This window comes from Geotrypetes seraphini, chromosome 15, assembly GCF_902459505.1.
Source record: "Geotrypetes seraphini chromosome 15, aGeoSer1.1, whole genome shotgun sequence".
In the NCBI taxonomy this organism is placed as follows: domain Eukaryota; kingdom Metazoa; phylum Chordata; class Amphibia; order Gymnophiona; family Dermophiidae; genus Geotrypetes; species Geotrypetes seraphini.
The window spans coordinates 18,345,641-18,367,214 of record NC_047098.1 but is presented as its reverse complement, the minus strand read 5'-3'; the positions used below and the strand labels follow the sequence as shown (position 1 = coordinate 18,367,214).

The 21,574-nt window shown below is 40.3% G+C and overlaps 1 protein-coding gene across 1 annotated transcript in view; it reads left to right on the top strand.

The window, feature by feature from the left end:
- RER1 (retention in endoplasmic reticulum sorting receptor 1) overlaps positions 1–16,280 on the top strand; it is a 28,921-nt gene extending 12,641 nt beyond the window's left edge. Inside the window, exons 4-8 of the mRNA XM_033921664.1 lie at positions 582–686; positions 4,137–4,236; positions 7,571–7,649; positions 9,019–9,154; positions 13,676–16,280. Coding sequence (XP_033777555.1) covers positions 582–686; positions 4,137–4,236; positions 7,571–7,649; positions 9,019–9,154; positions 13,676–13,765 — 510 coding nt within the window. The 3' untranslated portion in view covers positions 13,766–16,280. The remainder of the gene's footprint in view (positions 1–581; positions 687–4,136; positions 4,237–7,570; positions 7,650–9,018; positions 9,155–13,675) is intronic.
- The last annotated feature ends 5,294 nt before the right edge of the window (positions 16,281–21,574 follow it).

The following is a 21,574-nucleotide window of genomic DNA, read 5'->3' as shown; positions in this document are numbered from 1 at the left end:
TGTTTGCTCTCTTGAAGAAGTGCAGCAAGTTCATCAAACAAGATCTTCCCTTGCTGAAGCCTTGCTTGTGTCCGTCCATGCTAGTGTCTGTCAAAGTGATCAGTGATGCGGTCCTTTATCAGCACTTCTACCATCTTTCCCGGTACCAAGGTCAGACTCACCAGTCTGTAGTTTCCCAGATCTCTCCTCGAACCTTTCTTGAAGATCGATGTAACAGTGGGATCTTTTTGCTATTTTGGAATTCTCAGAATAGCCCCCCCTACCTTCCCTCACCCGCCATCACATTCTGTCAAGTTCTGCTCTTTGCTACTTTTTTTGATAAATGTTATTTTATCTCTTGTAATCCGCACTGAATCTGAATTGAAAAATAGTGGAATATAAGACTACTGATTAGGTTAATTCAGTCAAAAGAAATGTGAGGATTGGTTATTTTTTGGTTTTTTTCCCTTCCTCTAGCATAATAGACACAAGTCTGTGTTTAAGAACTGTCCTCAGTTTACTAAGTTGTCTGCATTTGACACACAGATTCTATGCATTAATGTGAGAGATCTACACATATGTTTCTTTGTGTCATTCTGTAGATTTATCAGTCCTGGCTAGACAAAGCCACTCCATACACAGCAATGCGATGGGTTATGACTCTGAGTCTCAGTTTACTGTATATGATTAGAGTTTATCTGCTGCAGGTAAGGTGGAAGCTTTTCTGTATAATGTATTGTAATCTTTAGTAGCATATAAAGGTATTGAACCAGATTTTAATTTTTAAATCTTTTTATTATTATTATTATATCCACCGATAATACAATATATTCCAAATACCACAAACATATATTTAACCATTATATCAAATTTGCATATCAATACTGAATGGGCGTAATTATTCTGAACAGCATGTTGCTGTAAGATCTAAACCCGTCCTTATCCATTTCCATCCCGTCTTCCCCATTCAATCCCTCTACCCTCCTGATCCACATGGTATACTACCGGCAGTGTACAGAAAGCTTAGAATTCTGCTGCAAGTTGCGGGTGCCAAAGAAGTCCAAAAATCTTCCAAGATCTTATGAAAATGTTTACTATACTCTGTAGAGATCATCTGCAATTCCCTATCTCTCCGTGGTCAGCAGTTGTATCTTTTGATTTTGCCACATCGCTAGTGAAGGAACTTCCTCACTAATCCACAGTAATAGAATGGTTTTATTGGCCATTAGTAAGGCTTTCCCCAAACATTATTTGAGGCCTTTTGGAACGGGAAATGTTATTTTGAATGCACCAAACAGTACAGTTGGTAGCTCCTCTACTTTCCATTTCCATTAATGAGAAACAAAATGATTAAATGAGACCAAAACATCGGCACGCATGGGCAGTCCCAAAACACGTGTCCTAACTTGGCTCCCATCAGTTTGCATTTAGGATAGGCGAGTGATGCTTTAAATGCTCTGTGAGATGGTATGCAGAAGTGCGGCAAAAATGTATATTGCAGTTCCCATAAGTTCATACTTTCAAATGCTGCTCCTCCACTTTTCAAATTCTCCTAAACATAATCTGCTGTGGTTTCAGTGTTTAAATCCTCTGACCACTGCAAGGCAGTTTTGGCAAAATCCACCTCCTCAATTGCCTCGCAAAGCACCACATGATGATACTTTTTAAAAGCATTTTAGGCTGGGAACCAAATGTGTATGCAGTAGTAAGAATTTGACATACCTCCTCTGTCAAATGCTCCATAGACAGTGCCAACATGTAGAATTTAAGTTGCTCATAAAATAAATTTAGACCAGAATGTCTATTGCCCACGTGAAGGACAGTAACTGGAATTAAGGCTAGGATAATTCTGGGAGGTGAATAATAATAGTAAAATCTTCTGTAAGATGGTTTTGAAGAAAATCACATACTTTCTGCTGTCGAATTTCTAATGATGTGAAACCTTCTATTGGTTTCTCTTTGGTCAGTCCTATTACATTTTATCTTCCTTCTGTGGGATTTTGCTGCATTTCTTCTCTCCTAATTTTAGGTTTCAGGTTTATTAAAGCTAGATATACCACTCTAGAGGAGAACTTTCAGAGTGGTTTACAATTGAGATAAATGATTAGGAGGACTAGAACAGTAGAAAGGAACCACATCAAAAGTTAGATTAAGTTAAAGCATCTGCAATGTAGGCCTCGCTTGCCAAGCAATCAATAAATCTCACCCAGCCTGGGTATCTTTTAAATGGTGGATCAATCAGGGAATGCATCCTGGAAAAAAAAAAAAAATGTTTTGAGACCAGCACTCAAGTTCTGTAAGGAGCGCTCTAGACATAAGTATGAAGGAAGGGCATTCCAGAACGAAGGGCCTACTATGCTGAAAATCTTTGATCCAACAATATTGAAATGGATATGATGAAAGGAAGGAACTACAAGATTGTTTGGGAGGATCTAAAGGTTCTGGATGGTAAATAGGGTTTTGGAATTGTGAGAGATATAGCAGAGAGCCAGAATAATATTTATTTATTTATTCAATTTTCTATACCGTTCTCCCAGGGGAGCTCAGAACGGTTTATATGAATTTATTCAGGTACTCAAGCATTTTCCCTGTCTGTCCCGGCAGACTCACAATCTTACTAATGTACCTGGGGCAAAGGGGGCATTAAGTGACTTGCCCAGGGTCACAAGGAGGTTACCGTCAATATTCATGGGTTTGGCATTCATGACTTTGGTTATTCATGAGTGCTGTTTGTAACGGATCAACTGAAGACGTGGAGGCAGTAGCCAGTCATCCCCAGAAGGCAGTGTAGGGTTTTTCCAGCCGCGTGTTCGCTGACAAATCTACAGCATCCTGACCTCAGGGAAACAGGACGTTTGTGTCCTAAGAGATGGGCCGCTGTAGATTCATCAGCACGCATGTGGCTGGAAAAGTCCCACGCTGCCTTCTGAGGATGTCTGGCTGCATACAGTAGTAGTATTAGAGGAGTGAGTGACACTGGCAGTCTGCCAGATTTCCCACCCACCCCCCCCTCCCCGTGAAAGCCAGCAAGGCCAGCTGCTGATCTTCATGGAGCTGCTGCAGGGGACAGGAAGATCTGGAGAAGACCTAAAGTTATTTGCAAATTATGATATTCGCAAGGGGGATGGTCCCCTAAACCCCATAAATATGGAGGGAGACCTGTACTCTATGGATAGGATTTTGGGAAGTTATCCTATAAGCTAATAGAATTTCCACTGATTCTGTTGCTTAATAGCGCAGATGGATAGCAATGAATAGGGCTATAATTTAAGCAGTTGAAACCCAGGGTGGGGAGTTGTTTATAATAATACTATATACACACCTAGAAGTGGAAGCATAGGATTTATCTGAGAATTGTAATCTCTCAGAACACTGTTTTTAGTACAATAAGAAAAATAATCAGGAATGAAAACTTTCATGACTTTGCCCATATAGCTGTGTGGCTAGTAGGCGTCCAAACCATTGCACATATCTAGAACTCCCCACTAGGGAAGTCCTTGTGTTCACCTTCATATATGTAGCTGTGCTAATTGCAGGGTGTGTCTGAGCTGAAGTGAGACTTAATTTTAGTCAGAGCTTCCTAAAATCCAGGCTTGCCTACATAACTGCAAGACTTAGCCAAGTCCTATTATTTCTCCTGTAATTGGAATACACAAGGAACATTTAGAATCTGGGCCTGTGCAATACTCAAAAAGCAAACGTTCGTATGGCATCGGCTGGAAAGTAGAAATAGAATCAGGTAATTAAGTACAATTTACAGTACAAAGCTGGGTTACACACGAATTGATCTTGGCTCCAGAAAACTCCTGCATTGTTAACTGTACTCTTTGGAAGATCTGTTTGTTCTATGTAAAACTGCCTAATTCTTCCAAATCATTTATTTGTAGTATGGGACTTAAGTAATGCTGCAATGACTCAAGTTGTCTATATCATGAAATGTTTCCACAATAAAGGATTTGATAGTAAGCTGTAATTTGGCAACATGAGGCTTGAATGAGTGAGCAAGCTTATAATTGCTAGTCTATAGAGGTTTCTGTGACTGTTTTTGTGCTTGACCCAAAACTTTGCTACAATAATTTGGTGGGTGGTTGGATGGAAAAATCCTTGGTATAGTTACTTGAATCTACCTAATACATTACATTTTTCTTTCTTTTCAGGGTTGGTACATTGTGACATATGCCTTGGGAATTTATCACCTAAACCTCTTCATAGCTTTTTTATCGCCAAAAGTAGATCCCTCATTAATGGAAGATTCAGGTATAGTTGTCGCTTAACTAACATGAATAACATTGCAGAAATAACAGTCATTCTTTATTTCTTTCTTACCTGAACAGGATGAGTTAAGAAAGAGGATTCTAGGCCCCAAGAGAAAATTAGCAGAACTAGAAAAGGTTCAGAGATGTGCCACAAAAATGATAAAGGGGCTGGAACACCTTTCTGAAGAAAGACTACACAGATTGGAGAAAAAGCTGAGAAGGGGTATAAAATCATGAGCAGGGTATAATGGTTAAATAAGGAATAGTTAATTAAACTTGCAAACAAGAGGGAGTGCTGAGCAAATTAAGGAGCAGAAGATTGAAAATAAATCATAAGGTCTTTTTTCACATGGCACATAATTAAGCTTTATAATCTTTTGCTGGAGGATGTAGTCAAGGCAACTAACATAGCAGGGTTCAGAAGAGGTTTGGACCATTTCCTGGAGGAAGTCCATAAAAAAAATACATGGAGGGGCATTTTTGATAGTGCGTCTAAGACCGAATTTGGACATCCCCCAAACCTACTATACCTACCTGTCTACTACCCCAACAGCCCTTATGGCTACTGGTAGCATCTATATGGCAGTATAGTAGGGTTTGGGTGGGTTTTGATGGACTCGTACTTAATGCCATTGATGTTGTGGTTAGAGTGCCTGATAGGCCTAGGTCCTGCTCTCTATGGTTCACTAGCCCACCTACCAGGTAATTCTACACACCTGATGCTCTACTAGGCTTCTTCATACCAGATGCTGCTGTTCTAGAGCCAGGTATGTACCTTTTTGTGCTCATTTTGTGTGGTGCAATGGGGGAGTGTGGGGGTGTGTTACCTTGATACATGCAGTGGTCATCTGGTCAGTTTGGGCACCTTTTTGGCACTTAGATGCTTCTAAAACAGGTCTAGCTCTGAATGTCTTTAAGTTCCATCCAGGATGTTTTGCAAAATGTTCAATCATCGTTGCAAGACATCCAAGTCTAACCTGCCGTTGTGTTCGCCCAAAGCCCGCCTTCATCACGCCAATCTCGAGCTCTGGACGCTCAGAGGCTAGGACACCTTACTAGACATCTAGAAAGATGGTTTTGATTATCTGTACTTGGACATCCAAGTGCCGATTTAGGACACTTTTTGGACGTTTATATTTTTTTTATTATGAATCCCTTAGTTAGATTAGGGAGAGAAGTAACAATAAACACATTTAAAAAAAATATACCACCATTAGCTTGCAACAATTTACAAGACTGGAAAAGATTCTTAGACTACTTTTCAGAAAACACAAATTTATAATAAAACCTTGCTAAAACTAATACATTAACATACGCTTTTAGTAAAAGCCAAGTTTTCAGAAACATATGGAATTTAAAATAATTTTGTTCTTGACACATTATCAGGAAGCCTATTCTACAAACTAGGAGCAGCAAAATTTCAAGTAGATACAAAACGTATAAAGGAAGTGGCTTGGATCTCTAATTTATTACTATGACATAGTTGTACTAATAGAGCCCAAAAACTAGAGCCATTAACATAACAGAATTTTGGGTCCCTTTTACAAAGCGGTGGTAGCGATTCCCACATGACAAGACACACACAGCTCATTCAATCCCTATGGACTGCATCGCATTTGCCACACTGGGAGTCAGCTGAAGCTTTTCACACAAGCTTTTTGTGTAGGTTTGTGAAAATATACTGTCAAAGAGTATTAATTTGAGCCGCTTGGTTTCATGTGGGATAGAAGTATTTTAAATAAATAAATAGGTTCATTTTGTTCTGTTGTTCCAGTTGCCTCTTTCAGTACATTCTAAGCCTCAGTCCTGTGGGAAACCTGCAGGAATCCTACAAACCCAGAAATCATAACTGCCGGATTCCCACCATCTTTGTTCTTGTGCATCTCTCTAGTCTCGGCTATACCAATAGAATCCAGTTTCCTTAGCAGCAAGTCATGATCAACTACACCAAAAGCAGATTTATTTATTTTTATTTATTCAGTTTTCCATACCGTTCTCCCAGGTGAGCTCAAAACAGGCACTGGAGCATTTTTCCCTGTCTGTCTCGGTGGGCTCATAATCTATCTAATGTACTTGGGGCAATGGAAGGATTAAGTGACTTGCCCAGGGTCACAAGGAGCAGCGTGGGTTTGAACCCACAACCTTAGGGTGCTGAGGCTGTAGCTTTAACCACTGCACCACACTGCATCAATAAAACAGAAACCTCTCTATCTAACCATAATCTTAATTCTGAAAGGTGTTCAGGAATAATGACAATGGTGCAAATATTTCCAACCAGATATTTTTTATTAACTTTATCAGATCAACTTTCAAGAGGCATTTGCACCAGAAGTTCATCTCAGACATGTAAAATATGGTATTTCTGCAAAATCAGGGCCTCTTGGAATGTAAGGCAACCAGGTCAAAGGCCAACCCCTGTCTGCCTATAACTTCCATTTTAAGACATCCTTTTACTAAGGTGCACTAACGATTAGCACTTCCAAATGCTAAGAAACCCATAGGTTTAAAATAGGATTCTTAGCACTTTGTAAAAAGATGCTTAAGTATTTTCCTGAAACTTCATTACCTTGAATCCAATAAATCAAATCAATCTAAATGGTCTTGAAGCTGAGCAGCTACTATAGCTGTACAGATTTAACAGTATCTTTCAATAAAGGTGCCAGTGTGTTCCTTCCTACTTATATAAGGAAGTTACAAGTTTCAAAAAGCAAATGCAGGAAAAGCAATCAGCAATGCCCTTTGGGTGGTAAATATTTAAGCCAGCCTGTTGGACAAAAATGGATAGTGGCCCTTAAAGAATTTAATAAGCCTAGACAGACATTTTGGATCCACTGGAGAAAATGTGTTCCATACAGATCAGCAGGGGCATTATCCTGATTTTAAGACAGAAAAATTTTCCAGAACTCACACGGTAAATGCAGCACAACCCATTCAATTCCCATAGGCTGCGTCACTTTTGCTGCACTAGGACTCGCTACCTTGGCTTTGTGAAAGGGGCCTAGTGTTCTCTTATCATGGCTGCAGCACAACACACATGATTTTTTTCACTTTTATTCATGTCTTGTATAGTTACACCAAATAGTTCCTAGATCCCAGCTTTGGTTTTGAATGAGCTGAAAAAGACAACTTAGCTTCCCTCCACCTTGTTTCACATAGGACAGTGCTAATTCAATAAGAAAATCTGTATATTTACTGCATGGTTAGTCATTACTATATACAAAGGGATACATGAAAGCACAGGCCATTTGGACTAGCTTTAAGCTAAAATCCTAAAGTTGCCATGGCTAATGAAGGAACGCATTGTTGCCCATTTTGTTTTCAACTTTATTTTCCAGATGAAGGTCCTTCATTACCAACAAAACAAAATGAGGAATTCCGTCCATTTATAAGGAGGCTTCCTGAGTTTAAGTTCTGGTGAGTGGATTTCTACATTAACAATATTACTACTAATCATTTCTATAGCGCTATTAGACATACGCAGAGCTATCCATCAAAATATATGTGAATGTGACAGTGTACAAAGTAGCTTCCTGTCCAGTTATACAGTGTTAGGAGCAATAAATCTGTGCCTAAATCTATTGACTGAAGGCTTTTCCCATAGATATTCATTGGGAACCCTAGGTATGAAATGGAATTTACAGGGATATGAAACTTTTCACATGTAGGGATGGGTGATTTGAGGGTGGGATGGCACATGAGGGGGATCAACATTGGGACACAGAGACTTTCACTCGTGGTTCTGGCTGGATTCATCATGGGATTTTGCTCCTGGAAGTAACATATTGGTCCTGGAGAATACTGAGCTCTTGGTAGGTTGTGATACCATTTTAAAATATTAACAAAAAGGTAGTTTAAATGAGAGATTGGCATTGATAGGTTGCCATTGTGAATCAAACATGAATTAGAACCGCACTCCTACAATAAATGACTTCTGTGAATTGAGTTTGTTGCTCTTGGGTGACTGTCATTGGAGCTGCTATTGGCATCTGAATTGCTAGTTTCCTTAAGAAGATCAAAGACTGACTAAACACCTCTTATCCCAGTACAGCCCTTCATCACTTTAGGGAGGTTCATGCTGCACTTGGAAACCTAGAATTTGGGAGAAATTAGCATGCAGTACTTTCAATAGTCTATTATGCATAAGCAATAAATATTTACTAAAAAAATAAGTTGCTAATTATATTTAGAGGGTGGTGTGTGCGGATGCTAGAATTTCCATGCTACTGATCCCTGAAGTGTACTTTTTATGATTTATAACAGTGTCTCGCAAACTTTTCTGGCCGGCGGCACACTAAATTCAGTGCCCCAGCCGGAAGGCACCCAGGAGTCGACGCGATGATGTCATTTTGTCAATGTCCACGCAAGCGCGGAGGACCGTCTGGCCGCGACTCCATCATTACAGGGATCCAGGAAGTGCGGGGAGAAGAGGAGAGACGCTGGCCAGGAGGAGAGTCATTTGCACCGGCTGACTTCCTACAGGATGTGCCTCTTGCCGCGAGAGACATGTCCTGTAGGCAGGCAGCCATCGTGGGACAACTCTCTCCTCCTCGCCAGTGTGTTGCGGCACACAAGAAATCTCAGGAGGCACACTGTTTGCGATACACTTATTTATAACCATGAGCTAAATTAGTACTGATAATTGTTTATGGAGCATGGAGGATAAGCCCTTCTGAAGTTATAGGTCTGTGCAAAGTTTAATATTTTTGCTCTCCTTAGAATATTGGTGGTCCATCGGAAAGAAAGCACACTCATTTTTCTCTCTATATATATGATTTTCTCCCAGGCACTCTGCAACTAAAGGCATTGTTGTTGCAATGGGATGTACATTCTTCGAGGCTTTTAACGTCCCAGTATTCTGGCCAATTCTTGTTATGTACTTCATTATGCTTTTCTGCATCACCATGAAGCGACAAATAAAGGTAAGTTTGCTTTTCAGTGCATTTGTGACAGGAGGCAACTACTGCTAATCCATGGACGCACCATTTTAATAACTTTCCTCTGGACTGACTCCAACTTTTTTATATCTTTTTGAAGGTGCAGTCTCCAGAATTGCTTACAGTATTTTAAATGAGGTCTCACCAGAGTCGTATACAGGGGCATCAATACCTCCTTTTTCCTACTGGCCAAACCTCTCCCTATGTACCCTAGCATCCTTCTAGCTTTCACCGTCACCTTTTCAACCTATTTGGCCACCTTGAGATTATCACATGCAATCATACTCAAGTCTCACTCTTCTGTCATGCACATAAGTACTTCACCCCCGGCCTAAACTGTACCATTCCCTCGGGTTTTTGCAGCCCAAATGCATGTGTTTGCATTTCTTAGCATTAAAATTTAGCTGCCAAATTTCAGACCATTCTTCAAGCTTTGCTAGTCCTTCTTCGTTATTCACACCATCCGGGGTGTCTACGCTGTTGCAGATTTTGGTATCCGCAAGGAGGCAAATCTTATCCGACTGCCCTTCAGCAATATTGTTTATAAAAATGTTAAAAAAGAACAGGCCCAAGAACAGAACTTTGAGGCACACCACTGGTAACATCCCTTTCCTCAGAACAATCTCCATTGATCACGATCTCCATTGATCACTATCCTCTGTCGCCTTCCACTCAACCAGTTCCTGACCCAGCCCATCATTTGGGGCCCATCCTGAGGGCACTCAGTTTATTTATTAGACGCCTGTGTGGAACACTGTCAAAGGCTTTGCTGAAATCTAAACATACCACATCTAGCGCACTTCCTCTATCCAATTCTCTGGTCACTCAGTCAAAGATATTGATCAGATTTGTCTGACAAGACCTATCTCTAATAAGTCCATGTTGCCTCCGGTCCTCTAATTCACCGGATTCCAGAAACGTCACCATTCTCTGTTTTAAAAGCGTTTCCATTAATTTGCTTACCACAGAAGTCAGACTTACTGGCCTATAATTCCCTACTTCTTCCTTACTTCCACTTTTGTGTAGAGCAGGGGTGTCAAAGTCCCTCCTCAAGGGCCACAATCCAGTCGGGTTTTCAGGATTTTCCCAATGAATATGCATGACATCTATTTGCATGCACTGCTTTCATGGTATGCTAATAGATCTCATGCATATTCATTGGGGAAATCCTGAAAACCCAAATGGATTGTGGCCCTCGAGGAGGGACTTTGGTGTAGAGGGACCACATCTACCCTTCTCCAAGCCTCTATTACCACTCCCAACTCTAGAGAAACATTGAAAAGGTCAATCAGTGGAGCTACCAGAATTTCCCTAAGTTTCTTCAGCACCCTTGGATATATTCCACCCGGCCTCATCGCTTTGCCTAACTTTAATTTAGCTAGCTCCTCACAAACACAATCCTCTGGAAAAACAATTATCCAACCCTATTCACATTTGTTTTCTGCGATCTTGCTCCCAGATTTCAATTAGTGCCAGTAATTGCTTGTTAAGATCCCAATTGTAGATAATTGGCTCATTAGTTAACTAAATAGTGTGTGCAAATTAGGAGCATGTCCCAGTTTACACATGGAATTTTTAGCGCTTTTTTTAGAATTAGAAGAGATCATTGGAGAAGGACATAATGTTTTGGGAAGATGAAAGGAACCAGACGAAGAGGGCAACCTGCATTCAAATCGTTGGACACGTTGAAAAGAACCATGGGATGACGCTGGAGGACCTTACTGGACTAGCACAAAATCGATTTCTTTTTAGATCTGTAATTCATTAAGTCGACGGCACCTAACTAAGGAAGTTAATGTCCAAAATGACATGTCAGAAACAAACAGCATATTAGATCATTGAAGGAACCCTTTAAGCTAGGGTTTGAGTTAGCCACAGCCATGAAAACAATACTCACCATCTTCTTTTTCTCTTTAGATTGCTTTAGCTTTTAAAAAAAAAAAAGTGTATGTGTATAAACATAAGTATTTAATAATGAGCAGAACCCAAACAATTGTGATGGCAGCTGAAAACAGATAAATGGGCAAAGGGTACAGGAGGCTGCACTGGGATGTCACATGTGATAACATATCCTTTAAGGGTTTTTAGAGCTCTGGAAAGTGGCATTGTAGCTGATATCACCATGTGTGTAGGTTATTACCTGCTTGACCATGGAAAGGTTATGTGCATTACGCCCCTCCCCCCCCCAGAACGGGATGATTCATTGCTTGATATTTCAGCACAGCTGTGATGAATCGTCCCCTTCTAATGGGAGTAGTTCAGCGAGAGGTGCCAGACTGAATCATCCCCTTGAATCGTGGTCTGAATAAGCCACTTCAGGGAGAGGTGGGACCTGAATCGAGGTCTTAATAAGCCAGCATCGGTTGCCAACGCGCATATCCCCCCCCCCCATCGACGGAAAATAAGACAAGCAAGCAACGCGGGTAAGAAAGGCAACAGGAACTGTAATTGTTCAAGCGGTGCTGCTTGCCCAAAGCTTCCCTCTGACGCAGCATCCTGTTTCTGCCTGGGCACATGGTGGGGTGGGGCGGGGCAGGGGGGGTCCAGTGTACTTGGGTGCCTAGGGGCCCTTGATGAATTAATCCTGCCCTGGGGGGAGGGTATAATTTTTGAAACACTGAATCAGACCCTAACTCAATTCATGGTGCTGAAATGGCCGCAATGAATCATCCTAGACCACTCTCCTTGCTCTTTACAAATTATATAATCTGTGTACCAGATTTGTTTCCCAGTCATTTCATCCCCAAGATGGCTACATGTACATTTATTGTTCTAAAGCAGAAGGTTTGTTGGAATCCTCTTTGTAAAGATCTACATTATGATTATTGTATATACAATATGTTATAAATTGGGTTAAATAAGACCCACTCGCAAGGCCTAGTCTGGCATGGATGGGCATGCAGAAACCGAGTCTGACTATTATGTTTCAGCTCATAAGCAAATGTGAATATATGTTAGTGCCTGTCACTTCTTGTTAATTGGCATGTATTTAACAAAGCTCCATCTCAATTTTCTTTTCATCTTGCCACTTCTATAATCTGGAATTGTCCATATCTGTCAGAAAATGAGTGGATAATTTGTGTTGCCCATTTTCTGAAATTAGCTGCTGTATGATAAAACGGTGCAGTCATCTAAATGGAACTTTCAGTCTGTCATAACTTTTGTTTGCTTGGCATTTTTAATTCAGTACAGCCACAATAAATACAAAGGTGCAGTGCTTGTTAAAGTGTCAGTACAGTTTAATGTAGAATTTTTATACTTATGCACTATATTTACTTGGTGAACTACTACACTGCGATAGCGCTACTTAACATACATTGTGGCCAATGCAGAAAACCACATGGCAGAGCTGTGGTATAGCCATGGGTAGGCCTCGGACGACAGGGACCCACTCATTTTGGGTTCAGGCCCACTCAGCATCAGGAGTGCCTTGCTATGGCTGGCTGGGATCCCTAAGTCTCGCCAGCTGAAGATTCTAGGCATCCCTCTCTCCCATCCCCTGAAGATTCTAGGCATCCCATCTCCCATCCCCTGTTCAGACTCTCAATCCCATTTCGTTCTCCCCCAGGCACCTTTCTAAATTTCATTGCTGGAGGTCGCTGGCAGCGATTCACACATACTGCTTGCGACGGCCCCAGAGCTTTCCTTCTGATATGGTCTCGCCTGTGCAGATACAAGAAGATGCATCAGAGGGAAAGCTCTGGGGCCAGCAGTAGTGATTGTGAATTGCTGCCGATGACCTCTGGAAGTGAAGTTTTGAAAGATGCACCATGGGGTGGAGTGAGAGAAGGGGAGAGATGCCAGATTGCCAGCAGAGTTGGGGAAAAAAAAATGACACCCACACTACAAAATAAGGAAAAAATTCTCTTATATTGCAAACTGACCACACTCAATATATCCTAGGATGCACCAATTGGCAGCACTGAGATAGGAGTGAGTGGGCATTACTCCTGTATTTTAAAGGTGCTCTCTATAGGGGGAGTTACTATGAGGGTTTTTTTTAAAATTTTTTAAATAGCAGAGCGGGGGAGGGAAGGGGTGCCACCAGGGACCAGGCTGCTGAAAAATGTTTTCAGGGACATGGGAGTCAGGTCAGGTCATCCCCTCAACTAATCCTTCTATGTCAATCTGGTGCTATATTTCTCAAGTTAACTCTGCTCAGTTGATAAACTGCTTTTGAGTAAATAATAGCCTCTTTACCATACATTTTAATATATTGCACACAGATATCTACGAGTTTAGTACAGAAACTCGTTTTTGCATGTAGCCACTTTAACTGTATATTCTACCTGCAGTAGCTTTCTGCATCACACCCCCTAGTTCTGGATACATATTTTGCAGGGATCTATAGTGCTTTAAATGTGCAAAGGGACACAAATCATCCATACAACATCAATCTTAGCTGGTAGAACTATACAAGGAGCATTCCCTAATTTTTTAGCAGGCTTTAGCAAATGCTATTCTGAGAGTCAAATATCAATCATGCATTTTCTTTTCTTTTTGCAGCATATGATTAAATACCGGTATATACCCTTTACGCACGGCAAGAGGAAGTACAAAGGGAAAGAGGACATGGGGAAGCCATTTTCCAGCTAGAAGCCAAGACTGAACCTCCTTGACTTTCTTACACATAATTAAAAATAACATACAGTGAAGAACAGTTTTGAGCCATTGCAACAATGCCTCTTTATTCATATCTAGGTAGACAAGTGTGAACCATGGAGTATAGTTTTTGGGAGAGAGGTAATAGAGAGAATTCTCAGAAGTAACTGTTATTTCAACCAAACCAAATTGGATATCTTGACTGTATCAGCCACAGTAGTTTCTTGCTAACCGGATCCCTTGAATTTTAAAAACATACACACCTACTATAATGAACCGATGCTTCCATGTAAAGTCCATTATCTTGTCTAATAAGCAACAGTTGATAACCTTGCTGTGATATGCTGACACATGGTAAAGGCTGCCTAGGTTTTGTGCTGCCTTGCATATTTCTTTAGAGGTCAAAAGATAGCTGATATCATCGAACAATGTGTGTTATGACAGTAGTCATGCTAGTTTAAATAAAGGGCCACATTATGCTACCACATTTTTAGACTTTAATTATTAAAACCTCAAGATTTACTGATTTCAGGGTTGCTCGTTTGGTTGTAATGGCAGTTTTACATTTGAAGGATTGTAATTTGGCTCTTTAATAATGGTTCAAAACTCTGTTCTTATCATGAGTTCTTCATAACCTGGAATTATAAATATATAAATATTTTAATTGTTTAGTGGAGATTTTTTGACATTTACTTTCATACTAGTTTTTTTCTTTTTTTAACATAACTTTCCCGCAACCTCTTTCAAATACTGAGAAATGGTTGGTTGCAGCAAACCTGCTTTTCCACATTTATGAAAAACCAAAATAAATCTGACTTGTGTATAAATGTTAAGTGACAACAACTTAAAAAAAAGGGGGGGGGGGGGATTTTTAAACTTATTTAATTTTCATGGTCTCTGTCTTTGGTGCATAGTCTTTGGCCCAGTGATATTCATTGTTGAGACTTACACGGGGACTAATTTTTCCCTATCGGACCGCAATGTCCCTGTCCTCATGAGTTTTGTCACCGTTCCTGTCCCATTCCTGTAAGCTCTGCCTTAACTGCACAAGCCTCAAACACTTATGATTTTAGTCTTGTGCAGATGAGAACAGAGCTTGCAGGAATGGGGCAAGGGCAGGAAAAGAACTCGATGGGAAAATGAAGACCAGTGGGAGCAAGGAAAAATTTGACCCTAATCCATTGTCTGTGGTTACATTTGCACAACTGTGTTCTGGTCCTGTGCCCCAGAGAATGAGGATAAGACTTATTTAATTTTTCTTCATTTGCCAACATGCAGTATCCAGCAAACATTTTATAGCAGGAATAGGGAACTCTGGTCCTCGAGAGCCGTATTCCAGTCAGGTTTTCAGGATTTCCCCAATGAATATGCATTGAAAGCAGTGCATTTAAATAAATCTCATGCATATTCTTTGGGGAAATTCTGAAAACCTGACTGGAATACGGCTCTCGAGAACCGGAGTTCCCAACCCCTGTTTTTTAGGGAGATATTAGAAAGGATGTCTCAACTCTTTTCTGGTAACACAAAATGTTAAGAACAGGCACAGGGACACTTAGTACTGCTTTTAGCCATGGGACTGGATGTAAGCCTGTGCCATCAACCACATATTAAGTAATTTGTAAATCCTGAGAGGGTATGATTTTCAGCATCACAGTATTACTACTGGGTGCTGTATATTTTCTTTCCGTTGTACAGTTTTTCTGTGTTTTTGACCAACTTATGGTTTAATTAATGTAGGGTAACCACCTGAGGCCAGATTCCAAGGAACAGGCTGGTGTTTCCTGTTCTTGTTTCTAAACGCTTAAACTTTTCCATATCAAGAAATATTTCAGGAGTTACTAATGTACTGCGAATCTACCAGGCAAGTGAGGAAAAGAGCCTATGCCCTAAAAAGAAAAATTTAAGGAGTAACTTTTTAAAATGGGTGCTAACATTTCCATGTGTAATCAGCATGTAAATGTTAATAATGGTGGATGTGTGTACACACTATAGGTACAAAAAGTTTGCATATCTTTAAATATATGCATATTTTACTTAGCACGTATTTTTACAGGTAGGTGGAATAGGGCCAGGACTTGTACTTTCTCAATGGGATAAAATACTATAAAACTATATGTGTGTGTCAGGAATTTAGGTGCAAGCGCTCAAGCCTATAATATACACATACAAACCCAGTAACACTAGTATTCTATAAAGGAAAGTAAGTGCTCTGTTATATCTAAGCCTGAATTTGACAAGCGCTACTATCCATGGTCCCATCTGCTTTATTTAGTTATGAAACTAAAAGCAGCTTTGTCCAGAGCAGTTGTGGTTTAATAGACAAAGCACCTCCTGTTTATACAATGCTTGTATTCATATTGCTTCACCTCACATAAAGAAAATTCTGGGAGAGGATAGGGTATCAGTAATGTTTGAAAAACAAACAAATTGTCTAACTGGAACCAATGCTGTTTCTTCACATTTTGCCTTGAGCATAATTTTTCAATAAACTTTCTTGGTAAAAGTCTGATATTCTCTACAACTAGACATAATTTTTTTAAAAAAGGTACAAATCAATGATTTTCCAGTGTTTGACTGCAAGAGACTTAATATTTTTGAGCAAATTTTAGAAACATCAGGGGCCATTCAAACATGTAAATCATCATCCCCCAGATTATAGCACTCACAATTACCCAAATTGGCTCATTAAGCACTGATAATTTGGCACTATCAATTACTAGCAATAGGTATGTAAATTCCAGTCTTTATAGTTACTATTCTATAAAGATGTGTCCATAATTTTTTCAAAACAAGTGGAGGGTCAGGGGCATTTCTAGGATTTACATACAGTGTTAAAAGAATTTGGGGAATCTGCACCTAATTTAGACATGAGGATTTATACTAGGGTTCAGTTGATATAAATCCTTGTGCCCAAAATTGGGCATGGATCTTAGCACTATTCTGTAAACAGCACTAACTTCCGAGCACCGAGGCCTGGATTCTCGAACCAGCATCAATATTGGTGCCAGTTTCAGAATTGTGCTAAAATGAAAGACAGACACTAGACATGTAGGCCAGGGTTTTCCAGGCCTATATTTCCAGTGCCTATCTCTGCATGCATCATGCCTATGTAGGCACAGGCCATGCAACGCCACTGTGGCATTCAGCAACCTATAGCGCCTACTACATAGGTGCGATGCCAGCACCCATTTTCTAGGCCCCAGTATGTGCCTCAAATCTGAGGTATGGGTGCTTAGAAAATCAGCACCCGTTCAAGAATCTGGGCCATAGTGTGCATTTTTTTGGCGCTCAGTTTACAGAATTTGAGTCTCATTTATAACAATTTTAATGAAACGGTGCTACTTCTACACAGTTGCAGCAGCATGTGGACATTTAAAGGTGGTATAGTTTGAGTTGGCCCGAGCCTATGTTCATTCTGTAAATTAAAACAGCCAATATGTGTATAGATTGGAAAATTTCCATTGCTATGTATACTTGCTCTGATTTCTGTATAACCTCTGGCTTTAGAAGGGGAATTTATACTTATCCATGTGGAATTCAAAAACAGTTCCAGGGAGAAAAGTTGAGGATGACTCCCCTTTAGCCACTATAGTACATGAAACCTTATAATAATCACCACCTACACAAAGTGATACAAAATATATATAAGCCCTTTATGATGGGTGTTTTTTTATTGGGGGGGCGGGGCTATTCATTTGCCAGATAGCTTTTCCCTTTTGTGCATAAAACCAAATTTACATTTTTCTTGGCAGGCTCTATCTATTTTATAAGAGGTTCAGTGTTTACTGGCAGTTTAAAATGCAGCAACCTACACATCTGTTCCTAAAGATTATTTTGTACAGGTTATGTTGTGCCATGCTGTGGTGGGACCCTGGCCGGGAGGAAAGGATTAGCAAATTTTGTACTTTTGATTTGAAAATCAAGCCAACGCTGAGTGTTAAGAGACGTTTTTACTGGAATTAGATCTTTGTATACATAATCATGGCTAACAAAAAATGTTTCTTCATTACACCGATGTGCTAACACTTTGTCTGTAGTCAATGTGATTTTTTTTTTGTTCTATTAATAACATCAGTACTGCACAGTGCATTGATACAATGGAAGGCATTTGTCCTCTGTGTTCCACAGCTGCTCTTCTGTGCAGGTTAAACAATAACTATAATTACCTGAGATTACTGGAGAACAAAGTGTTAGAAAATTAATATTCAGATTAGAATGGTCTGGTGCACAAAGAGTACTTCAGATAACTTGACTCAGCTTGGAGCCATGGGTAGAAGTCTGGCTCTGGCAAGAGTGTGATGGCACTTGTATGGGGCCCAGCAAGGGTAAAATTTTGGACATAGCATGTCTGTTATCTTATCCTAGCTTGGATTGCAGCTTTACATTCTTGCAAAATGCCAGAAGGGTGACATATTAAAACTATATCTTCTCCCTAAACCAGTTTCCCACAAACTTTCTCTAACTAAAGGTAGTGGCCGTGGCACCTGGAAGTGCGCGGATATCACCATGATGACATCACACACATGCGTAACATTATCATGTTGATGTCACCGTGTGTGTGAAGGCCCTCCAGGTGGGCCCTGAGATGCAAGTGGGGGGTACCAGAAGGGAAGAGGGCCAGAGAATAGGTGCTGGCATCCACTTATTGCCTACAGGACGTACCTCTTGTCACGAGAGGCATGTCTTGCAGACAGCTGGTGCTGGCGTGGCTCCTCCTCCCCAGTGTACCGTGGCACACCTGAAATCTCGAGGCACACAGTTTGAGATACATTATTTTTTTTTTTGTATGACATAAAAATCAGCCCTATTTCCTCACAAACCCTAGCCCTTGCTTGAAAGTACTTAGCAGTCACCTGCTGCAGTCGGCTATGGACCTTTCCAAAGCCTGTTTTTCACTGGCTGGTAAGTGCCATCACATATCCTTTGCCTCCATCCTGCTTTAATAACTAGTTGGACTGGTGGCCTAAACTTCTTGTCAGATCCACCTGCACTTAATTATAAACTAGATAGCCAACACAACCTTCCCCATGTGTGTGAAAACTATATCTACATTATGATAGCTAACATTTAGCTTCCCCCCCCCCATAACAGCATTATTTCAGATAATAATATCAACGCTATTACTTATCCAGCAAACTTCCTACACAGCCAGCCACAAAGATCGCTCTCTGAATCACCTGTTCTATAATAATAAAACACAACACTACAGTTATCAGAACATTTCCCCTAAACCTGAAATAATTTTAGTATCTTGAGATCAGATAGGAATACCCTAAATCTCTGGTTTTCAATTCAAGTCCTTGAAGGCTGCCAATAGGTCACTAATAATGCCAGAGATTTGCATGCAAACTATATCCATTATCGCTCAGATTCTATATATAAGGCCCAGATTAGGGTGCACTGTTGAGATGCATGCACATAATTGACTAATTAATGAATTGTTAAACCCATCAAATTGGATGCTAACAATTAGCTGTTAATTGAAACCAGTTAGGATTTGCACACGCATATGACTGTACACTGGGTGCCTAAATTCCAGTGTGCAACCCAAAAGGGGGACGTGGTCATGGACATTCCAAAATGTTGCACACAAAGAATGGGTCTCCTTACCCAACTTAGGCTCCAGCATTTACACCAGGTTTCAGCAGTTGTAAGTCTGAGGGGCCAGAAACCGGCATTACCTTTTCCATCACTGAATTTTGAGTGCCATTTATAGAAGTCCCCTCATATTTACAAATCTCTCTCATGCATATTTATTAGGGAAAGCCAGAAAATATAATCTGTTCTTTAGCATCCCTCCAGACCGGCACAGAAATAGATGGGTTTACAACTAAAAGAAAGTGAGTAGGTAAGAACCTAATTTCTCCTTGATAGCTCTGAAGGACTGAGAATAAACAACACTGCCTTAAAATCATAACACTACTTCTGCTTGATCTTAACATTTGCATTTCAATACTTGACTCTTTGGAAAGATTTGCTCATCTCGCTTTTTAAAAAATATATTTTTTCACTTACTGTCTACATTCTCTGCCCTTATTTCAAAAGAAAAAAACATTTTCATACATTTCTTCACTGATGCATACATCAGCCTCCAATAAGCAGAGGAAGAGATTTCAGAAAAGATTAGCTGCCACCTTATCCTGTGAAATTTAACAGCCAGAGTAAAAAACAAGATGTCATAACTGTAACTGCTCCCAGAAGCAGCCAATAACAACACCCTTCTTGGATAAGCCTGCAGCTCTAAACACGATGGCAATAAATCCATTCTTCGGACAATACATTAAGGGAAGAAGGCTGAACTAAGATTTCTTGACAGCTAGGGATTACCACACAAGAATTTATTATTCCTAAGTCCAAATAGTGATGCATAGTAAACACTCAGGACAACAAGAAAAGTACTTCTTTTTAACGTGAAACACCAGTGCTGCATTAAGCATTATCCAGACTAATGCAATTTTTTTTCCTAGTGGAAGGAAATGTATAGCTAGAGAAACGTACTTATTATAGAACCTTCCATGGCCATTGATAACGCCTAAAAATGCAAAGTAAAATCTAGAATAAAGGGGGACATTTTCTCTAAATTTACAACCTATTAATTACATGAGTGATGAACAATTAACACCGTGGGTCACTAAAATACAGCAGAAGAGTCTGGTGAAAATTCAGTTGCCAGGGGAAGTAGTGACTGCTTAAAGACAACTGATTTGACGTTCAGAGGTTAATTCCATGAAGTAGGCACTAGCATGGTACACGCTGAATGCATGTGTGTGAGATTTGGCAGTATGCACATATATGCCATTCTAAATTTCTCCTAAGCACTCTTCTATAAAGAGTGAATATCCTATATAACGTGTATTCTACAATGGATGGTGATGGCAGAAGTCACTTTCATTCATCATCTTCTCTTTTATAGAATGCATGCCTAATTATAGGCATACTGTTACAAAATTGTCATTGCAGGGGTAAATTCTGTAGATGTTTACCTAAAGTTAGGCAGGAGGATGCTACATCCAAACCCCTAGTTTTTATAAATGGTGCACAAAATTGCATGATATCCTTAGATACAAACTGATGAAATTGGCTACCAAACCAATTAACAACAATAATTAGGTGCTAACAATCATTGGCATTAGTGATTTGGCTTTGCACATGCATCTTGCTAAGTGCTATTCTCTAAAGATGCACGTGTGCTGTAACATTTGCACAAGTTAAAATGGGTAGGTCAGGGTCGTTCACTAAATATACATGCAGTATTACCGAGACCAGGGATGGGTGTCTAATTACACACCAAGATTTATACCAAGTTGCAGTTGGTGTAAATCCTCACACCCAGTTGGGCATGGAAATTGGCTCTAGGTGCTATTCTATAAACACCATGTACTGATTGGTTGTGCCATTTAACAGCCAACTTGTCAATTAACTTAGGTACAGGCAGTCCCTGGGTTAAGAACATCCGACTTATGGCAGACTCATACTTACGAACTGAGGTCCTGCCTCTCCCATCCTGTACCAATGCGCCCTTCCCTCCCACCCATGGGCCAGCTGCCTCCTCTCAGCTGCATGTCTCTGCAAAACTGCGAGAAATGACTCCTGCACCCGGCCAACCAGGAAGCTTTCCTTTTTATGCGAGAGGAAAGGCTTCCAGGTCAGCCGCGGCTTTGCAAAGAGAAGTGTGCCTGGGATGAGGGAGCTGGCCAGCGGAGGTAAATACCTGTGGAAGGGAAGGACAAATTTGTGATGCAGAACAAGGGAAGAACAAAGGTCATGTTGGAACACGGAAGAGAGGAGGGGGATCGTGTTAGG